General features: G+C 44.1%; 1 protein-coding gene across 3 annotated transcripts in view; it reads left to right on the top strand.

The window, feature by feature from the left end:
• dgkd (diacylglycerol kinase delta) overlaps window positions 1–20,949 on the top strand; it is a 130,523-nt gene that overhangs the window by 22,110 nt on the left and 87,464 nt on the right. For 2 of the 3 annotated variants that reach the window (XM_031797590.1, XM_031797591.1), the window contains exon 4: window positions 16,351–16,455. In XM_031797590.1, the coding sequence (XP_031653450.1) occupies window positions 16,351–16,455 (105 nt within the window). Of the gene's footprint in view, window positions 1–6,998; window positions 7,106–16,350; window positions 16,456–20,949 lie in introns of those variants that run through there. The other variant, XM_031797592.1, reaches the window with a different exon arrangement.

A 20,949-nucleotide genomic window follows, 5' to 3' on the forward strand; every position in this document is an offset into this window, starting at 1 on the left:
TCAAAAGTTTGGACACACCTACTCATTCAAGGGTTTTTCTTTATTTTACTATGTTCTACATTTTAAAATATTAGTGAAGACATCAAAACTATGAAATAATACGTATGGAATCATGTAGTAACCAAAAAAGTGTTAAACAAATCAGCATTTATTTTATATTTTAAATTCTTCAAAGTAGCCACCCTTTGCCTTGATGACAGCTTTCCACACTCTTGCCATTCTCTCAACCAGCTTCATGAGGAATGCTTTTCCAACAATCTTCGAAGGAGTTCCCACATATGCTGAGCACTTGTTGGCTGCTTTCAATTCACTCTGCGGACCAATTCATCCCAAACCATCTAAATTGGGTAGAGGTTGGGTGATTGTGGAGGCCAGGTCATCTGATGCAGCACTCCATCACTCTCCTTGGTCAGATAGCCCTTACACAGCCTGGAGGTGTATTTTGGGTCATTGTCCTGTTGAAAAACAAATGATAGTCACACTGAGTGCAAACCAGATGGGATGGCGTATTGCTGCAGAATGCTGTGGTAGCCATGCTGGTTAAGTGTGCCTTGAATTCTAAATAAATCACTGACATTGTCACCAGCAAAGCACCCCCACACCATCACACCTCATCTTCCATGCTTCACGGTGGGGAACCACACAATGCGGAGATCATGCATTCACCTACTCTGCATCTCACAAAGACACAGCGGTTGGGACCAAAAATGTAAAATCTGGACTCGTCAGACCAAAGGACAGATTTCCACCAGTCTAATGTCCATTGCTCATGTTTCTTGGCCCAAGCAAGTCACTTCTTATTATTAATGTCCTTTAGTAGTTTCCTCTGAACACTTGATTTTGAGATGTGTCTGTTACTTGAAGTCTGTGAAGCTTTTATTTGGGCTGCAATCTGAGGTGCAGTTAAATTTAATGAACTTCTCCTCTGCAGCAGAGGTAACTCCGGGTCTTCCTTTCCTTTGGCAGTCCTCATAAGAGACAGTTTCATCATAGCGCTTGATAGTTTTAGCGACTGCACTTGAAGAAACTTTCAAAGACCTTGACATTTTTGGGATTTACCTTCATGTCTTAAAGTAATGATGATGGACTGTCATTTCTCTCTGCTTATTTGAGATGTTCTTGCCATAATATGGACTTGGTCTTTTACTAAATAGGGCTATCTTCTGTATACCACCCCTACCTAACACAACTAATTGGCTGAAAAGCATTAATAAGGAAAGAAATTCCACAAATGAACTTTTAACAAGGCACACCTGTTAATTGCAATGCATTCCAGGTGACTACCCCATGAAGCTGGTTGAGAGAATTTCAAGAGTGTGCGAAGCTGTCATCAAGGCAAAGGGTGGCTACTTTGAAGAATCTCAAATATAAAATAGATTTTTATTTGTTTAACACTTTTTTGGTTACTACATGATTCCATACGTGTTATTTCATAGTTTTGATTTATTCACTATTATTCTACAATGCAGAAAATAGTAAAAAAAACAACAAAAAAACACTTGAATGAGTATAGGTGTGTCCAAACTTTTGACTGGTACTGTATGTCTTTCTGTCTCTTGGCTACTGTCCAGCCATATATCAGCCCTGTGTTGGCCGTGGTCATTCTAACCTAAGGGTCATCATCATGTGGTCATGCGGTGGTCAAACGACCAAACTGCAGGATGAACACCACTAAAAGTGTTGCGGTGTGTTTATAGGTTGCCTTTGGGGTCGTTTCACCATAAAAAGCAAATGAAAGAGGATTTTGACACCCGCCATCTGATTTGTTCTGAAATTGTTTTGGTTGTTGGAAACGGATAAGTTTAGCATTCCTGCAAAACGATTTTGTTGAAGTATAATCCCCACGCCAATCCCACCCCAACAACAAGTATTTAGTATCAGTTCTTTGTTTGACAAGTAGAATGGAGCTGCAGATGAAATCATTTATGAGGAAAGTGCATAGTGATGAGTTCGATGCTCATTTCCAATAAATATTGAGGGTTTTGTTCTGGTGACATGATGATTTGATGCTTGGCTGCCGTTTGACAAGTAAATAATCTCGCTCCTTTGTCCATAATAATCTGATCATGTAGGCTTATACCTGCAAGTTTTTGGCTAGAGCGCACGTGCCAAGACCGGAGTGGGCACATTTACTATATAACGCAACAGGTTTTGTAACAAAACCATCAGTGGAGTTAAAAATAATATGGCAACCCATTTAAAGTGGTGCGTATCCTAGTGGTTAGAGCGTTGGACTAGTAACCGAAAGGTTGCAAGATCGCATCCCTGAGCTGACAAGGTACAAAATCTGTCATTCTGCCCCTGAACAAGGCAGTTAACCCACTGTTCCTAGGCTGTCATTGAAAATAAGAATTTGTTCTTAACTGACTTGCCTAGTTAAATAAAGGTAAAATGAAAATTAATTTTAAAAAAGCAAGATTGACCTATTTTGAATGTCATATTGTTTTTGTGCATCTCTGAGCGATGTTCTATTTAGACCCTGGGTAATTTCATGTTTATCTGAGCTATTGCCGTTCAAAGAAACTACACTATGAAACAGAGATAAAAGACAAAGAATGATAGTAAAAAGCTTTTGGGTTAAAAAATACACTCAGCTACATTATTCATTGAATCAGATGATTATGATGATTTTTTCATTGGCAAGATTACCAAACTTAGGCATGACATGCTGGCAACAAACGCTGACACTACACTTCCAAGTATATCTGACCAAATTGTGAAAGACACAAATTGTAATTTTTAATTCCGTAAAGCGAGTGTGGAAGAAGTGAAACAATTATTGTTGTCTATGAACAATGACAAGCCACCAGGGTCTGACAATTTGGATGGAAAATTACTGAATATAATAGCGGACAATATTGCCACTCCTATTTGCCATATCTTTAATTTAAGCCTACTAGAAAGTGTGTGCCCTCTGGCACGGAGGGAAGCAAAAGTAATTCCGCTATCAAAGAATAGTAAAGCCCCCTTTACTGGCTCAAATATCTGACCAATCAGCCTGTTACCAACCTTTTAGTAATGTTTTGGAAAAAATTGTCTTTGACCAGATACAATGCTATTTTACAGTAAACAAATTGACCACAGACTTTCAGCACACTTATAGGGAAGGAAATTCAACAAGCACTTAAACTGAGAGACTGAGAGAAATTTATGATAAAAATATTGTTGGGGCTGTTTTGTTAGACTTCAGTGTAGCTTTTGACATTATCGATCATAATCTGCTGCTGGAAAAAGTGATGTGTTATGGCTTTCCACCCTCTGATATATTATGGATATATATTATTGTGGATAAAGAGTTACCTGTCTAACAGAACACAGAGGGTGTTCTTTTAATGGAAGCCTGTCCAACATAATCCAGGTAGAATCAGGAATTCCCCAGGGTAGCTGTCTAGGCCCCTTACTTTTTTTTCAATCTTTACTAACGACATGTCACTGGCTTTGAGTAAAGCCAGTGTTTCTATGTATGCGGATGACTCAACACTATACACGTCAGCTATTACAGCAACTGAAATGACTGCAACACTTAACAAAGAGCTGCAGTTAGTTTCAGAATGGGTGGCACGGAATAAGTCAGTCTGAAATATTTAAAAAACTAAAAGCATTGTGTTTGCGACAAATCATTCACTAAACCCTAAACCTCAACTAAATCTTGTAATGAATCATGTGGAAATTCAGCAAGTTGAGGTCAACTGTCTTGGTCAAAACATTGATACAAAAGTAGCTAATATCGGGAGAAGTCTGTCCATAATAAAGTGCAGCTCTGACTTCTTAACAGCACTATCAACAAGGCAGGTCATACAGGTCCTAGTTTAGTCACACCTGCACTACTGTTCAGTCGTGTGGTCAGGTGCCACAGAGGGACTTAGGAAAATTGCAATTGGCTCAGAACAGGGCAGCAAAGCTGGCCCTTGGATGTATACAGTAGAGGTCGACCGATTAATCGGAATGGCCGATTAATTAGGGCCGATTTAAAGTTTTCATAACAATCGGGAATCAGTATTTTTGGACACCAATTTGTCCGATTTAATTTTAATTTTAATTTGATTTAACTAGGAAAGTCAGTTAAGAACACTTATTTTCAATGACGGCCTAGGAATGGTGAGTTAACTGCCTTGTTCAGTGGCAGAACGACAGATTTTGGACCTTGTCAGCTCGAGGATTCAATCTTGCAACCTTAGGGTTAACTAGTCCAACGCTCTAACCACCTGCTTTACATTGCACTCCACCAGGAGCCTGCCTGTTACGCGAATGCAGTAAGAAGCCACAGTAAGTTGCTAGCTAGCATTAAACTTATCTTATAACAAACAATCAATCAATCAATCATAATCACTAGTTAACTAAACATGGTTGATGATATTACTAGTTTATCTAGCGTGTCCTGCGTTGCATATAATCGATGCGGTGCCCATTCGCGAAAAAGGACTGTTGTTGCTCCAACATGTACCTAACCGTAAACATCAATGCCCTTCTTAAAATCAATGCACAGAAGTATATATTTTTAAACCTGCATATTTAGCTAAAAGAAATCCAGGTTAGCAGGCAATATTAACCAGGGGAAATTGTGTCACTTCTCTTGCGTTCATTGCACGCAGAGTCAGGGTATATGCAACAGTTTGGGCCTCCTGGCTCGTTGCAAACTAATTTGCCAGAATTTGACGTAATTATGACATAAAATTGAAGGTTGTGCAATGTAACAGGAATATTTAGACTTATTGATGATTAGATAAAATACGGAACGGTTCCGTATTTCATTGAAAGAATAAACGTCTTGTTTTCAAGATGATAGTTTCCAGATTCGACCATATTGATGACCTAAGGCTCGTATTTCTGTGTGTTATTATGTTATAATTAAGTCTATGATTTGATAGAGCAGTCTGAGCGATGGTAGGCACCAGCAGGCTAGTAAGCATTCATTCAAACAGCACTTTCGTGCGGTTTGCCAGCTTTGTTTTTGCATTATTTAATCCAAATTGAACATGTTTCATTATTTATTTGAGGAATTGATTTTATTGATGTATTATATTAAGTTAAAATAAGTGTTCATTCAATATTGTTGTAATTGTCATTATTACAAATAAATGTTTAAAAAAAACAATCGGCTGATTAAACGGTATCGGCTTTTTTGGTCCTCCAATAATCGGTATCGGCGTTGAAAAATCATAATCGGTCGACCTCTAGAACACAGAGAGCAAACATTAATAATATGAATGTGAATCTCTCATCGCTCAAAGTGGAGAAAAAAAAAAGTGGAAAAGTGGAACGTTTTCACAAGCTGAATGCACCTATCTGTCTGTTTAAACAGCTCAGACACCCATGCATACCCCACAAGACATGCCATCAGTGGTCTCTTCACAGTCCACTAGTCCAGAACAGACTATGGGAGGCGCACAGTACCACCTACAGCCATGACTACATGGAAATCTATTCCACATCAGGTAACTGATGCAAGCAGTGGAATCAGTTTTAAATAACATATACACATTACACCTTATGGAACAGCGTGGACTGTGAAGCAACATAAACATAGAAACATGCATACACACATGTACACATGGATTTTGTGTTGTAGATATATGGTAGTGGAGTGTGGGCATGAGGGCACACACTTCGTGTGTTGTGAATTCTGTAATTAATGTATTGTAATGCTTTTAAAAATGTATCACTGTTAATTTTGCCGGATCCCAGGAAGAGTAGATGCTGCTAAATACAAATTAATGAAAAGGTTTGCATTTGAATCAGTGACCAGGTAAAATAGCCTAATTTCTCAGAGATCAAATTATATTTAAACAAAATTAATGTTGCAGGAACGCTCATCTTATCTGTTTCTAACTGTTTCTAAAAGATTTCAGAACGATCTGAGATGGTGGGTGTCATGGCTTGATGAAATGATATGGAACAACCCCTTGGACTCATTTACATTTAATAACTGGGTGGGGCTGTGTTAGTCAGTGAGTATCCGGAAGTGGCGGCTTGTGTTTGTGTGTGTGTGTGTGCATGTCTGTGCATGCGTGATAGAGAATGTTGACAGTATGCGAATGCGTCCACAGAGCTGCATTTTCTGTGTTGAGGTTAATTCCTCCTGCTCTATTTCTATTGGTTTCTCACGCTGGCTGGAGTGGAGCTCTCCTAGTGTCTTGTTGATGAAAGCCCAAACCCAAGCAGACCTGTGTACAAATACTATTTGAAATAGTTTCTAATACTTTAGTTTTGCTTGATTTAACTTGACTGCTGCAATGGAACCAATAGAATAATCGCAAACTATCTGGCACTCCAGGAAGCCTAAAGCAAACACTCAAAGTATTTGGAAGATTTCAAATAGTATCTGAACCCAGGTCTGAGCTCAGGCGAAGGTGGTCTTTCAGTTCCAGACAGCCAAATTAAGTACTTGCCTTTCACCGCCTGTCTCTCTGTGTTGTAAAGAGGGGCTGCTTTGTGGCCTTCAACACCCCCACTCACACCCCTCCCTCCACTCCAGCCCCCTGTGTGGGATCGCCTTGACGACAGGAAGTTTATATATGTGAGTCAGAGAACAGAGGCAGGCGGATGGGGGAGGGGCCTGCACCACGGTTCCCTGCTCTCTCCCAGTAAGAGACCGCTAAGCTGGCTAGGCTAACAGAGCTAACAGCCGAGTGGGGAGAGAAGGAAAACCCTCCTGGAACACCTTCCACTACAGAGATCCACAGAAGGAAATGACTAAGAGAATTCTGGGAATTCTCTGCTGGCTAGAACACTCAGACTACGGGAAAAAAGGAACAAAAGCCAGGCAGTAACGGAAGGTACCTCTTTCGCGACTCCGGAGTGAGAGGCTTCCTTGGGCCAGTTTTTAGATAAGATAGGAGAACTCTACGCCAGCCACGTAGAACTGTTTGTCATTGCTTCGTCAGGAGGACTTCAGGAAAGAGACTGCAGCCGGTAGAGCCAGTGACTTGCTGTCAAGGAGTAAATAGTGATAGTACAGCTCCTAGACCTGGACCTGACCCATTCTCTCCCAACCCCAGACCAAATATAGCAGAGCACACTCAGCACAGTCTGGAGAAGAAGAGAGGAGAGGGGGAGAGAGAAGGAGAACCACCGGAGCCAAATTTGACTGGACTTCACGCTGGAAGTAAGGCAGAAGAATGTCAGGAATGAGAGTGTGTGGGGGAGCACAGAGACGTGTGTTAGTGGTGCGCGGGTCGGCTGTTTGTTCACCCTCACCTGCCATCAATTGCTAATAACCCATCTGTAACCGCCGACTATGTGATAAAGTGAAAATCTGTGGCTGAAGGGTGGGTGGCGGGATGTTTTATAAAGAGAAACAATACTTGAAAAAAAACATACATTTATAATTATTGTTCAATATCTATTGGCTACATGTAGTTTTTTTCTCTATTATTTTAGGCTCTGGTATTAGTGCATGAGCCTAAGCTTTAGGGCTTAACTGTACCAAATAGCCTACATCGCCAAATAATTAAAAAGTTACCGTCAGTCCACGGAAATGTTATTCAATAAGACGAAAGCTGCGAAAGGAAAGTTGAAAAAAGAGCAGGGAGGGCCAGAAAAGTCATGTTTGGGAAATATTTGGTGAAGTGGTAAAAAAGGATCATGTGTGATGTCGACAGTCACAAGACGGGACTTCAAATAGGCCTATGGCATGTCAATGGAACTGTAGTCTACTGTTTAGATGGGTTAAATGGAAACTGAAATCTGGGCGGGCCCCCGAGTGGCTCAGCGGTCTAAGGCAGTGCATCTCAGTGCTAGAGGCGTCACTAAAGACACTGGTTCGACTCCAGGCTGTGATTGGGAGTCCCATAGGGCGGCTCACAATTGGCCCAGCGCTGTCCAGTTTAGGGTTTTGCCGGGGTAGGCCGTCATTATAAATAATAATTTGTTCTTAACTAACTTGCTTAGTTAAATAAAATAACAATTACAAAAATGGACTGTAGGTCTATCACCTCTCACATAGCCTTAATAATAACTCCTGCAGAATTAAGCATTTCTTGCAGTAAAATGATACACCAAATGTAGGCAAAATTTGGACTTGGGAACAGGAGTGGAGAAACATGATTTCTTTCTTTCTGCTTCTTGAGAGATCGCAATGCTCAGTTAGATACCATCTGTAGATGTGCTGTCTTCATCATAAAAGCATCACAAATGCTGATAGTATTTCAACCTTATAAAATATGCATCGAAGACAAACTGAAATCTTATGGGAAACACGTTGGGTAGTTTTCACAGCTTTCTTTTTCAAACTGATGACATTTTGTACAGAAAATCTTTCCAAGTCTCTAAATGTCTTTGCTATGCAAAAGATAACAGAGAACTTTACCGATGTCAACAAGATTGAAGCATTCATTCTATCGATCTATTACATTATTCTGTTGAGAAAGAGTTTATTTAGTCTTCTAGGGCAGCATATAATGACAAAAGATAAGGTACATAATAATTATAGACAAGTTGACTAACAAATAGCCTACCAAAATGTTTGAAATTATAAGCAGAAACATATCTAAAATCAGGAACAAAAAAAATCCTGCACCCTGTCAAATCGTTCTGCAGTCTTTGTCAAATCGTTCTGCAGTCAGCATTTTCTATATTTGCGGGTTATGGTTGGATGCGGGCCTCCAGATTTTCACTTTATCACATATATTTGGGCGGTTGCGGATGGGTTATTAGCAATTGCGGACAGGTGCGGGTGAACAAACAGCTGACCCGCGCACCACTAGCTCACTTACACTTTATCAGTGCTGTATCTTCTCTCCATCTCTCTATAGTAGGGGTCTCCAACCATGTGCTAGATTAGGGTTGGGGTGAAAACCTACAGGACAGTAGCTCTCCATGAACAGGGTTGGAGAGCCCTGCCAATAGCCTAGAAGTGTCTAGTGCACGAGTCAATCTCATTCCACGGAGGGCAGAGTGTCTTCGGGTTTTCGCTCCTTCCTTGAACTTTATTTATGAATTAAGGTCACAAATTAAGGAACTCCCCTCACCTGGTTGTCTTAATTGAAAGGAAAAACCAAAAACCAGCATACACTAGGCCCTCCATGGAATGAGTTTCAAACCCCTGCTCTAGTGGGTAAGCCATGCATTGTCCGCTCACTTTTTGGCATACACAGTGATGGCGTCCCAAATGGCACCCTATTCCCTACATAGTGTGCTACTTTTGAACAGAGCCCCATGTGCCCAGGTCAAAAGTAGTGTTCTATATAGGGAATAGGGTTCCATTTGGGACACAACCACCGTGTATGCCCGAGTGTGTGGACAACACATTGTTGGACTGCCAGTGCGTGTGTATTACATCAGCCTTTTTAGATATAGGCAACTGTGCCTTTTGAGGGCCTTTCGCTTTAAGTAGGTGCGTGCGTGGGTGTGTGCGTGCGCCATAGACTTACATAGACAACTCTAGTAGCTTAAAGCCTGTTTTACCATGGACGGCGCCATTGAAGAACTTCCTATAGGTTAAGTAAGGGTCACATAATTCCATCCTCGTCGTCAGAAGGGATCAGCCAATAAATTATACTCTAAAGCAAACATTCCATAACTGCAGGTGATAGTACAGTGTATTCGGAAAGTATTCAGACCCCTTGACTTTTTCCACGTATTGCTACATTACAGCCTTATTGTAAAATGGATTAAATTGTTTTTTCTCCCTCATAAATCTATACACAATACCCCATAATGACAAAGCAAAAACTGTTTTTTATAAATATTTCCAAAAAACAAGTAAAAAAAAACCTCACTGAAAAATCCCATTCACATAAGTATTCAGACCCTTTACTCAGTACTTTGTTGAAGGATCTTTGGCAGTTATTACAGCCTTGAGTCTTCTTGGGTATGACGCTACAAGCTTGGCACACCTGTATTTGGGGAGTTTCTCCCAGTCTTCTCTGCAGATCCTCTCAAGCCCTGTCAGATTGGATGGGGAGCGTCACTACACAGCTATTTTCAGGTCTCTCCACAGGGTTCAAGTCCGGGCTCTGGCTGGGCCACTCAAGGACATTCAGAGACTTGTCCCGAAGCCACACCTGCGTTGTCTTTGCTATGTGCTTACGGTCATTGTCCTGTTGGAAGGTGAACCTTCACCCTAGCCTGAGGTTCTGAGCGCTCTGTAGCGGGTTTTCATCAAGGATCTCTCTGTACTTTGCTGTTTCCCTCGATCCTAATAATCAAGTCAAATTTTATTTGTCACATGCGCCAAATACAACCTTACAGTGAAATGCTTACTTACAAGCCAATAAGCAACAATGCAGTTTTAAGACAAGTAAGAAATAAGAAATTAAAGTAACAAGTAATTAAAGAGCAGTAAAATAACAATAGCGAGGCTATATACCGGGGGTACCAGTACAGAGTCAATGTGCGGAGGCACCGGTTAGTCGAGGTAATTTTTTATTTATTTTTATTTATTTTACCTTTATTTAACCAGGTAGGCAAGTTGAGAACAAGTTCTCATTTACAATTGCGACCTGGCCAAGATAAAGCAAAGCAGTTCGACAGATAAAACGACACAGAGTTACACATGGAGTAAAAACAAACATACAGTCAATAATGCAGTATAAACAAGTCTATATACAATGTGAGCAAATGAGGTGAGAAGGGAGGTAAAGGCAAAAAAGGCCATGATGGCAAAGTAAATACAATATAGCAAGTAAAATACTGGAATGGTAGTTTTGCAATGGAAGAATGTGCAAAGTAGAAATAAAAAATAATGGGGTGCAAAGGAGCATAATAAATAAATAAATTAAAATTAAATACAGTTGGGAAAGAGGTAGTTGTTTGGGCTAAATTATAGGTGGGCTATGTACGGGTGCAGTAATCTGTGAGCTGCTCTGACAGTTGGTGCTTAAAGCTAGTGAGGGAGATAAGTGTTTCCAGTTTCAGAGATTTTTGTAGTTCGTTCCAGTCATTGGCAGCAGAGGCGGCCAAAGAAAGAATTGGTTTTGGGGGTGACTAGAGAGATATACCTGCTGGAGCGTGTGCTACAGGTGGGAGATGCTATGGTGACCAGCGAGCTGAGATAAGGGGGGACTTTACCTAGCAGGGTCTTGTAGATGACATGGAGCCAGTGGGTTTGGCGACGAGTATGAAGCGAGGGCCAGCCAACGAGAGCGTACAGGTCGCAATGGTGGGTAGTATATGGGGCTTTGGTGATAAAACGGATTGCACTGTGATAGACTGCATCCAATTTGTTGAGTAGGGTATTGGAGGCTATTTTGTAAATGACATCGCCAAAGTCGAGGATTGGTAGGATGGTCAGTTTTACAAGGGTATGTTTGGCAGCATGAGTGAAGGATGCTTTGTTGCGAAATAGGAAGCCAATTCTAGATTTAACTTTGGATTGGAGATGTTTGATATGGGTCTGGAAGGAGAGTTTACAGTCTAACCAGACACCTAAGTATTTGTAGTTGTCCACGTATTCTAAGTCAGAGCCGTCCAGAGTAGTGATGTTGGACAGGCGGGTAGGTGCAGGTAGCGATCGGTTGAAGAGCATGCATTTAGTTTTACTTGTATTTAAGAGCAATTGGAGGCCACGGAAGGAGAGTTGTATGGCATTGAAGCTTGCCTGGAGGGTTGTTAACACAGTGTCCAAAGAAGGGCCGGAAGTATACAGAATGGTGTCGTCTGCGTAGAGGTGGATCAGGGACTCACCAGCAGCAAGAGCGACCTCATTGATGTATACAGAGAAGAGAGTCGGTCCAAGAATTGAACCCTGTGGCACCCCCATAGAGACTGCCAGAGGTCCGGACAGCAGACCCTCCGATTTGACACACTGAACTCTATCAGAGAAGTAGTTGGTGAACCAGGCGAGGCAATCATTTGAGAAACCAAGGCTGTCGAGTCTGCCGATGAGGATATGGTGATTGACAGAGTCGAAAGCCTTGGCCAGATCAATGAATACGGCTGCACAGTAATGTTTCTAATCGATGGCGGTTAAGATATCGTTTAGGACCTTGAGGTAATATGTACATGTAGATTAAAGTGACAATGTATCGATAATAAACAGAGAATAGCATCAGTGCTACCGCTTGCCATGCAGTAGCAGAGAGAACAGTCTAGGGTGGCTGGAGTCTTTGACACCTTTTATGGCCTTCCTCTGACACTGCCTGGTATAGAGGTCTTGGATGGCAGGAAGCTTTGCCCCAGTGAATTACTGGGCCGTACGGCCGGAGGCCGAGCAGTTGCCATACCAGGCAGTGATGCTCCCAATGGTGTAGCTGTAGAACTTTTTGAGGATCTGAGGACCCATGCCAAATATTTTCAGTCTCCTGAGGGGGAATAGGTTTTGTCGTGCCTTCTTCACGACTGTCTTGGTCTGCTTGGACCATGTTAGTTTGTTGGTGATGTGGACACCAAGGAACTTGAAGCTCTCAAACTGCTCCACTACAACCCCGTTGATGAGAATGGGGGCATGCTCTGTCCTCCTTTTCCTGTAGTCCACAATCATTAAATTTTTCTGGATCACGTTGATGGAGAGGTAGTTGTCCTGGCACCACACGGTCAGGTCTCTGACCTCCTTCCTATAGACTCATTGTTGTCGGTGATCGGGCCTACCACTGTTGTGTCATCAGCAAACTTAATGATGGTGTTGGAGTCGTTCCTGGCCATGCAGTCATGAGTGAACAGGGAGTAAATGAGGGGACTGAGCACGCCCCTGAGGGGCCCCCGTGTTGAGGATCAGCGTGGCGGATGTGTTGTTACCTACCCTTGTTACCGGCCCATCAGGAAGTCCAGGATCCAGTTTCAGAGGTAGGTGTTTAGTCCCAGGGTCCTTAGCTTAGTGATGAGCTTTGAGGGCACTATGGTGTTGAACGCTGAGCTGTAGTCAGTGAATAGTAGTCTCACATATGTGTTTTTTTGTCCAGGTGGGAAAGGGCAGTGTGAATGCAATACCGATTGTGTCATCTGTGGATCTGTTGGGGTGGTATGCAAATTCCGGGGTAATGGTGTTGATGTGAGCCATGACCAGCCTTTCAAAGCACTTCATGGCTACAGATGTGAGTGCTATGGGTCGTTAGTCATTTAGGCAGGTTACCTTAGTGTTCTTGGGCACAGGGACTATGGTGGACTGCTTGAAACATGTTGGTATTACAGACTCAGTCAGGGAGAGGTTGAAAATGTCAGTGAAAACACTTGCCAGTTGGTCAGTACATATCCTGGTAATCCGTCTGGCCCTTGTGAATGTTTGACCTGTTTTAAAGGTCTTACTATATATCGGCTATGGAGAGCGTGATCACACAATCGTCCGGCACAGCTAATGGTCTCATGCATGTTTCAGTATTATATGCCTCGAAGCGAGCATAGAAGTAATTTAGCTTTTCTGGTAGGCCTGTGTCACTGGGCAGCTCGCGGCTGCGCTTCCTTCCTTGTAGTTTGTAATTGTTTGCAAGCCCTGCCACATCCGACAGGCGTCAGAGCCGGTGTGGTGTGATGGGATCTTAGTCCTGTATTGATGCTTTGCCTGTTTGGTGGTTCGTCTGAGAGCATAGCGGGATTTCTTACAAGCTTCCGGGTTGGAGTCCCGCTCCTTGAAAGCGGCAGCTCTACCCTTTAGCTCAGTACGGATGTTGCCTGAAATCTATGGCTTCTGGTCGTGGTATGTACAGTCACTGTGGTGACTTGATGCACTTATTGATGAAGCCAGTGACTGATGTGGTGTACTCCTCAATGCCATCGGACTAATCCCAGAACATATTCCAGTCTGTGCTAGCAAAACAGTCCTGTAGTTTAGCATCTGCTTCATCTGACCACTTTTTTATTGACAGAGTCATTGGTGCTTCCTGCTTTAGTTATTAGCAGGAATCAGGAGGATAGAATTATGGTCAGATTTGCCAAATGGAGGGTGAGGGAGAGCTTTGTATGCATCTCTGTGTGTGAAGTAAAGGTGGTCTAGAGTTTTTTCCCTCTGGTTGCACATTTAACAAGCTGGCAGAAAGTTGGTGAAATGGATTTAAGTTTCCCTGCATTAAAGTCCCTGGCCACTAGGAGCGCCTCCTCTGGATGAGATTTTTCCTGTTTGCTTATGGCCCTATACAGCTCATTGAGTGCGGTCTTAGTGCCAGCATCGGTTTGTGGTGGTAAATAGACAGCGACATTGAATATAGATAAACTCTCTTGGTAAATAGTGTGGTCTACAGCTTATCATGAGATACTCTACCTCAGGCGAGCAAACCTTGAGACTTTTAGATATCATGCACTAGCTGTTGTTTACAAATATACATAGACCGACACTCCTTGTCTTACCAGAGGCTACTCTTCTATCCTGCTGATACATTGTATAATCCGCCAACTGTATGCTATTCATGTCATCGTTCAGCCACGACTCGGTGAAACATACGTTTATAAAAAAAATGTAATGTCCTGTTGGTAGGATATACGTGCTTGTAGTTCGTGTTTTTTTATTATTCAATGATTGTACCTTGGCTAATAGGACCCATGGTAAGGGAAAATTACTCACTCATCACGGGATCCTTACAAGGCACCTTGACCTTTGTCCTCGATGTCTCATTCTCTTTCTCCTGCGAATGACGAGTTAAGGGCCTTGTCGGTTGTCTGGAGTAAATGTCTCTCGTCCGACTGCTTAAAGATTAAGTTGTCTTTCAGTACGAGGTGAGTAATCACTGTTCTGATTTCTAGAAGTTATTTTCGGTCATAACATGTGTCAGAAACATTATGTACAAAATTAGGAGACCGTAAAACGTCAGCCATTCTCTCCGGTGCCATCATCATCATCATTAGTCTACTTGCCACTGAAAAACATCCCCATAGCATGATGCTGCCACCACCGTGCTTCACCGTAGGGATGGTGCCAGGTTTCCTCCAGATGTGATGCTTGGCATTCAGGCCAAAGAGTTCCATTGTAGTTTCATCAGACAAGATAATCTTGTTTCTCATTGTCTGAGAGTCCTTTGGCAAACTCCAAGCGGGCTGTCATGTGCCTTTTACTGAGGAGTGGCTTTCGTCTGGCCACTCTACCATAAAGGCCGGATTGTTGGAGTGCTAAAGAGATGGTTGTCCTTCTGGAAGGTTCTCCCATCTTCACAGAGGAACTCTGGAGCTCTGTCAGAGTGACCGTCGGGTTCTTGGTCACATCCCTGACCAAGGCCCTTCTCCCCCGATTGCTCAGTTTGGCCAGGCAGCCAGCTTTAGGAAGAGTGTAGGTGGTTCCAATCTTCTTTCATTTAGGAATGATGGATGCCACTGTGAGCTTGGGGACCTTCATTGCTGCAGACATTTTTTGGTACCCTTCACCAGACCTGTGCCTCGACACAATCCTGGCTCAACGGACAATTCTTTCGACCTCATGGCTTGGTTTTTGTTCACACATGCTCTGTAAACTGTGGGACTTTATATAGACAGTGTGTGCCTTTCCAAATCATGCCCAATCCATTGAATTTACCACAGGTGGACTCTAATCAAGTTGTAGAAACATCTCAAGGATGATAAATCGACACAGTTTGCACCTGAGCTCAACTGGTCTGAATACTTATGTTAAAAAAATAATGTTTTTCCTTTGTCATTATGGGGTATTGTGTGTAGAATGTTGAGGGGGAAAAAAGATTTGATCCATTTTAGAATAAGGCTGTAACGTAACAAAATGTGGAAAAAGGGAAGGGGCCAAGAATACTTTCCGAATGCACTGTATACCAAAATTGGCTTTATACCTGTTTCAACAACACACTCCAGGTGGCAGTATGTACCCTTACAGTTTGTTTACCAACTCATAGAAGAAGAAATGGACTACTTTAAAATGGAGATGGCCTCAATGGTCCCCCATGGTGTCACAGATGCCATAATGCGACAGATGCAAAGAGGAGAAGTCTTACTAAGTCTATAGTGTGTGTGTGTGGGTGGATGGGCCATCTTAAGTGCGTGCGTGTTTGCGGTGCTGGTCTCTGGGAGAGAGGAAAGGCGTGCGACTATTTTTATCCATCTGGGAACAGGAGCCCCTTTGTGAAGAAGCTGTGGAGGAAAGGAAATGGACGTCCGCTCTGTGGAAATAGCGCTACTTATCCACATTCATCCACATCCTCTGACCCAATCAATCTATCAATACATACACACAAGCACAGACTTCACAATGTTTCCAAAAACGTTGTACATCTAATAAAGCTGATACACAATACACAGGCACGTTCACCCTCACACACATCTTTGTGTCACATGTGTGTACACACACATACTCAAGTTGGCCCATCAACTCAGTCAGAGTGCCAAAGCATGGGACTGGATGTGCTTCCTCCTCTGTTTGTATTCCTGGCCACATGGCATTGCACAACCCCTGGTTTCATTTCTCTGAGCACTTGGTGTGTCTTGCGCTCTCTCTCGCTCTCTCTTTCTGTCAAGTGATATTTGTCTTGTCCTCTCTCTGTGTAGATCATCACTCCTTGTCGCCGGCTGATTCTGTGTGCAGAGAGCAGGAAAGAGATGGAGGACTGGATGGCAGCCCTGAAGAGCGTTCAGAACAGAGAACACTTTGAGGTGAGGGCAAGGTCACAGAGTCAGGGGTAAGAGGTCAAGGTTCACTCTTCTACCTGTTTTCTCATCCAATCCCAGGGTAAGTCCCATTAATCTCTCCTTCCTCTTGAAGTGTGCGCTCATTCACTACTCCACACAAATGGAAAAGCATTAGATTGGTGTAGGCATGGGCTAGAGGGAGATTCCATGTACCAGTCATTTCCTTCCAAATCCCTGAAGGTATGTGATGCACACTTTGGTAAGCAGAGATACCTGGGACCCCCCTCCCCCCAAAAAATTGACCGCTGGACTTTACTCTCCTAGCCTAGACACTTGTGTGGAAGGAAAGGAGAAGCGAGGTACCTAGTCAGTTGTCCAACTGAATGTGTTCAACTGAAATGTGTCTTCCCGGGAAAGGATACATACGACAGGTATAAGTAATATGGTAGTAGCAACGATTTGACCTTTAGTAGGTTACAGTGGTTCTTCCTTTAAAAGTTTTGAGCTCATGCCGCGACCATTAGTGGTAGATGGTGGCATTCTGTCATTGCACCACCCTATCACTAGGACGAGTTAGAATGCTAATCTATCGGTAGTCTAAACTGTGGCACAAATGGACTATCTTTTCGTAAATTAATGGAGGTGTTTTCAGTTTGAGTCTTTTCTCTGGCACTAGAGTCCTGCATCAGGGAACAACAACAAAAAACAGTTGGAGAGAACTTGGGTAAATACAATGGGGGAATTTCACTTGACCAGGCACTGGTTTCTCTCCCTCTAAAAACAAATAAATAATTCTAAATAACAAATTGGCTTTATTTATATTTTTTTAGACTTACTATATAACGTATTGGATCACAAAAAAATACAACTTTTCCATTTGCGTGTAGTTTACCAATAAAATGGACTGACGGGGATGTGGACATACTCGATATACATATCCCGGAAGAAAGAAATGATCTCACTCCAGTACATTTAATAGAAAGCTGGCAAAAATAGTTAGATCTTGCTACCATGGAAAGGAAAATAGCTGTCTATTTGTGGAAAAATCACCCTGATTAACTCTTTAGTCACATCACAGTTGAACTGTTTGCTTATGGTTTTTCCTACACCTAGCGACCTATTTAAATTATATGAGAATGGCAAACCAGACATAATTAAAAGGGCCTATTGTCTCAAGAATGGCCTTTTTCCCTTTATTCAGATTACATCTGCTCACTTTCAGTTATTTGACTTCTTTTTAAACAAGCCAAAGAAAGTTAGTTGCAATTTCAGTTTAATCCACCAGAAAATACAAATAATACAACAAATATTGTGGTTAAATTCAAATATACTGTAACGGCGTTCGTCTGTAGAAGGAGAAGCGGACCAAAATGCAGCGTGGTGGTTACTCATGTTCTTTAATAAAGATGAACAAACAAACAATACAAAACAACAAACGTAACACGAAAACCTATACAGCCTATCTTATGACAACTAACACAGAGACAGGAACAATCACCCACAAACACACAGTGAAACCCGGGCTACCTAAATATGGTTCCCAATCAGAGACAACGAAAATCACCTGACTCTGATTGAGAACCGCTCAGGCAGCCATAGACTTTACTAGACAACCCTACTCAGCCACAATCCCAATACCTACTAAAACCCCAATACAAAAACACAACACAAAATAAACCCATGTCACACCCTGGCCTGACCAAATAAATATATAAACACAAAATACTAAGACCAGGGCGTGACAGAACCCCCCCCCCCCCCCCCCCCCCCCAAGGTGCGGACTCCCGGCCGCACACTAAAACCCATAGGGGAGGGTCCGGGTGGGCGTCTGTCCACGGTGGCGGCTCCGGCTCGGGACGTGGACCCCACTCCAACCAAGTCTTAGTCCCCCTGTAACGCGTCCTTTGATTGGCGACCCTCGCCGCCGACCTTGGCCTAATAACCCTCACCAAGGACCCCACTGGACTGAGGGGGAGCTCGGGACTGAGGTAGAAGCTCGGGACTGAGGGGAAGCTCGGGACTGAGGGGAAGCTCGGCACTGAGAGGAAGCTCAGCACAGAGGGGAAGCTCAGTACCGAGAGGAAGCCCAGTATTGAGAGGAAGCCCAGTATTGAGAGGAAACTCAGGCAGGTAGTATGCTCTGGCAGATCCTGGCTAACTGGCGGATCCTGGCTGACTGGCGGATCTGGAGGATCATGGCTGACTGGCGGATACTGGCGGATCTGGAAGATCATGGCTGACTGGCGGATCTGGAGGATCATGGCTGACTGGCGGATACTGGCGGATCTGGAAGATCATGGCTGACTGGCGGATCCTGGCTGAATGGCGGATCTGGAAGATCCTGGCTGACTGGTGGATCCTGGCTGACAGGCGGATCTGGAAGATCCTGGCTGAATGGCGCATCTGGAGGATCATGGCTGACTGGCGGATCCTGGCTGACTGGCGGATCTGGAAGATCCTGGCTGACTGGCGGATCTGGAAGATCCTGGCTGACTGGTGGATCCTGGCTGACTGGCGGATCCTGGCTGACTGGCGGATCCTGGCTGACTGGCAGATCTGGAAGATCCTGGCTGACTGGCGGCTCTAGCTGCTCCATGCAGACAGGCAGCTCTGGCTGCTCCATGCAGACTGGCAGCTCTGGCTGCTCCATGCAGACTGGCAGCTCTGGCTGCTCCATGCAGACTGGCAGCTCTGGCTGCTCCATGCAGACTGGCAGCTCTGGCTGCTCCATGCAGACTGGCAGCTCTGGCTGCTCCATGCAGACTGGCAGCTCTGGCTGCTCCATGCAGACTGGCAGCTCTGGCTGCTCCATGCAGACTGGCAGCTCTGGCTGCTCCATGCAGACTAGCAGCTCTGGCTGCGTTGAACAGGCAGGAGACTCCGGCAGCGCTGGAGAGAAGGAAGGCTCTGGCAGCGCTAAACAGGCGGGAGACTCCGGCAGCGCTGGAGAGGAGGAAGGCTCTGGTGCGTGGTGCTGGCACTGGTGGTACTGAACCGAGGACACGCACAGGAAGCCTGGTGCGGGGAGCTGCCACCGGAGAACTGGTGTGTGAAGGTGGCACAGGATGGACCGGACCGTGAAGGTGTACTGGAGAGCCTGAGAGCAGGACTGGCACAGGACGTGCAAGGCTAGGTAGGTACACAGGAGGCCTAGTGCGTGAGGCTGGCACACTCTTCACCAGCCGACTAACACGCACCTCAGGACGAGTATGGAGCGCTGACCCAGGTGCCATCAAATCCCCGACACGCTCCGTCGGACGAATATCATACCTAAAACACCAAACTAGCAACTCCCTCATAACTCTCTCCTCCACTTTCCCCATTAATTCCTTCAGTCTCTGCTTCACTCACCTCCAACACCGGCTCTGGTTCTGGTCTCCTCCTTGGCTCCTCACGATAAACAGGGGGATTTGGCTCAGGTCTGAACCCTGACTCTGCCACACTCTCCCTGAGCCCCCCCCCAATACATTTTTGGGGCGGACTCTCGGGCTTCCATCCGCGTCGCCGTGCTGCCTCTTCATACCAGCGCCTTTACGATTTTTCCGCCTCCAGTTCTTCTTTGGGGCGGTGATATTCTCCAGGCTGTGTCCAGGGTCCTTTTCCGTCCAATATCTCCTCCCACGTCCAGAAGTCCTGTGATCGCTGCTCCTCACGATAAACAGGAGGAGTTGGCTCAGGTTTGAACCCTGACTCTGCCGCACTCTCCCTGAGCCCCCCCCCCCCCCAAGAAATTTTTGGGGCTGACTCTCGGGCTTCCTTCTGCGCCGTCGTGCTTGTCTCTTCGACTCCATTCTCCTATAGCCCTCTTCGCACTGCTCCAGCGAATCCCAGGCGGGCTCCGGCACTCTCTCTGGGTCGACCGCCCACCTGTCTATTTCCTCCCAAGTCGTATACTCTATACTCTTGCTGTCCATAACGTCCTCCCATGTCCATTCCTCTTTTCGCTGCTGTTGCTGTCGCTGCCTGTCACCACGCTGCTTGGTCCAGTTGTGGTGGGTGATTCTGTAACGGCGTTCGTCTGTAGAAGGAGAAGCGGACCAAAATGCAGCGTGGTGGTTACTCATGTTCTTTAATAAAGATGAACAAACGAACAATACAAAACAACAAACGTAACGGGAAAACCTATACAGCCTATCTTATGACAACTAACACAGAGACAGGAACAATCACCCACAAACACACAGTGAAACCCGGGCTACCTAAATATGGTTCCCAATCAGAGACAACGAAAATCACCTGACTGATTGAGAACCGCCTCAGGCAGCCATAGACTTTACTAGACAACCCTACTCAGCAACAAACCCAATACCTACTAAAACCCCAATACAAAAACACAACACAAAATAAACCCATGTCACACCCTGGCCTGACCAAATAAATATATAAACACAAAATACTAAGACCAGGGTGTGATATATACTAATTGATCAAAAAAGCTTTATCAATTGGAACCTTTATCAAGTGGAAGGGGGAAAAAGTAAGGAACTTGTCTGTTGACCCAGCATTAAAGACCAAAAT

This window comes from Oncorhynchus kisutch, linkage group LG19 (assembly GCF_002021735.2).
Source record: "Oncorhynchus kisutch isolate 150728-3 linkage group LG19, Okis_V2, whole genome shotgun sequence".
Taxonomy (NCBI): domain Eukaryota; kingdom Metazoa; phylum Chordata; class Actinopteri; order Salmoniformes; family Salmonidae; genus Oncorhynchus; species Oncorhynchus kisutch.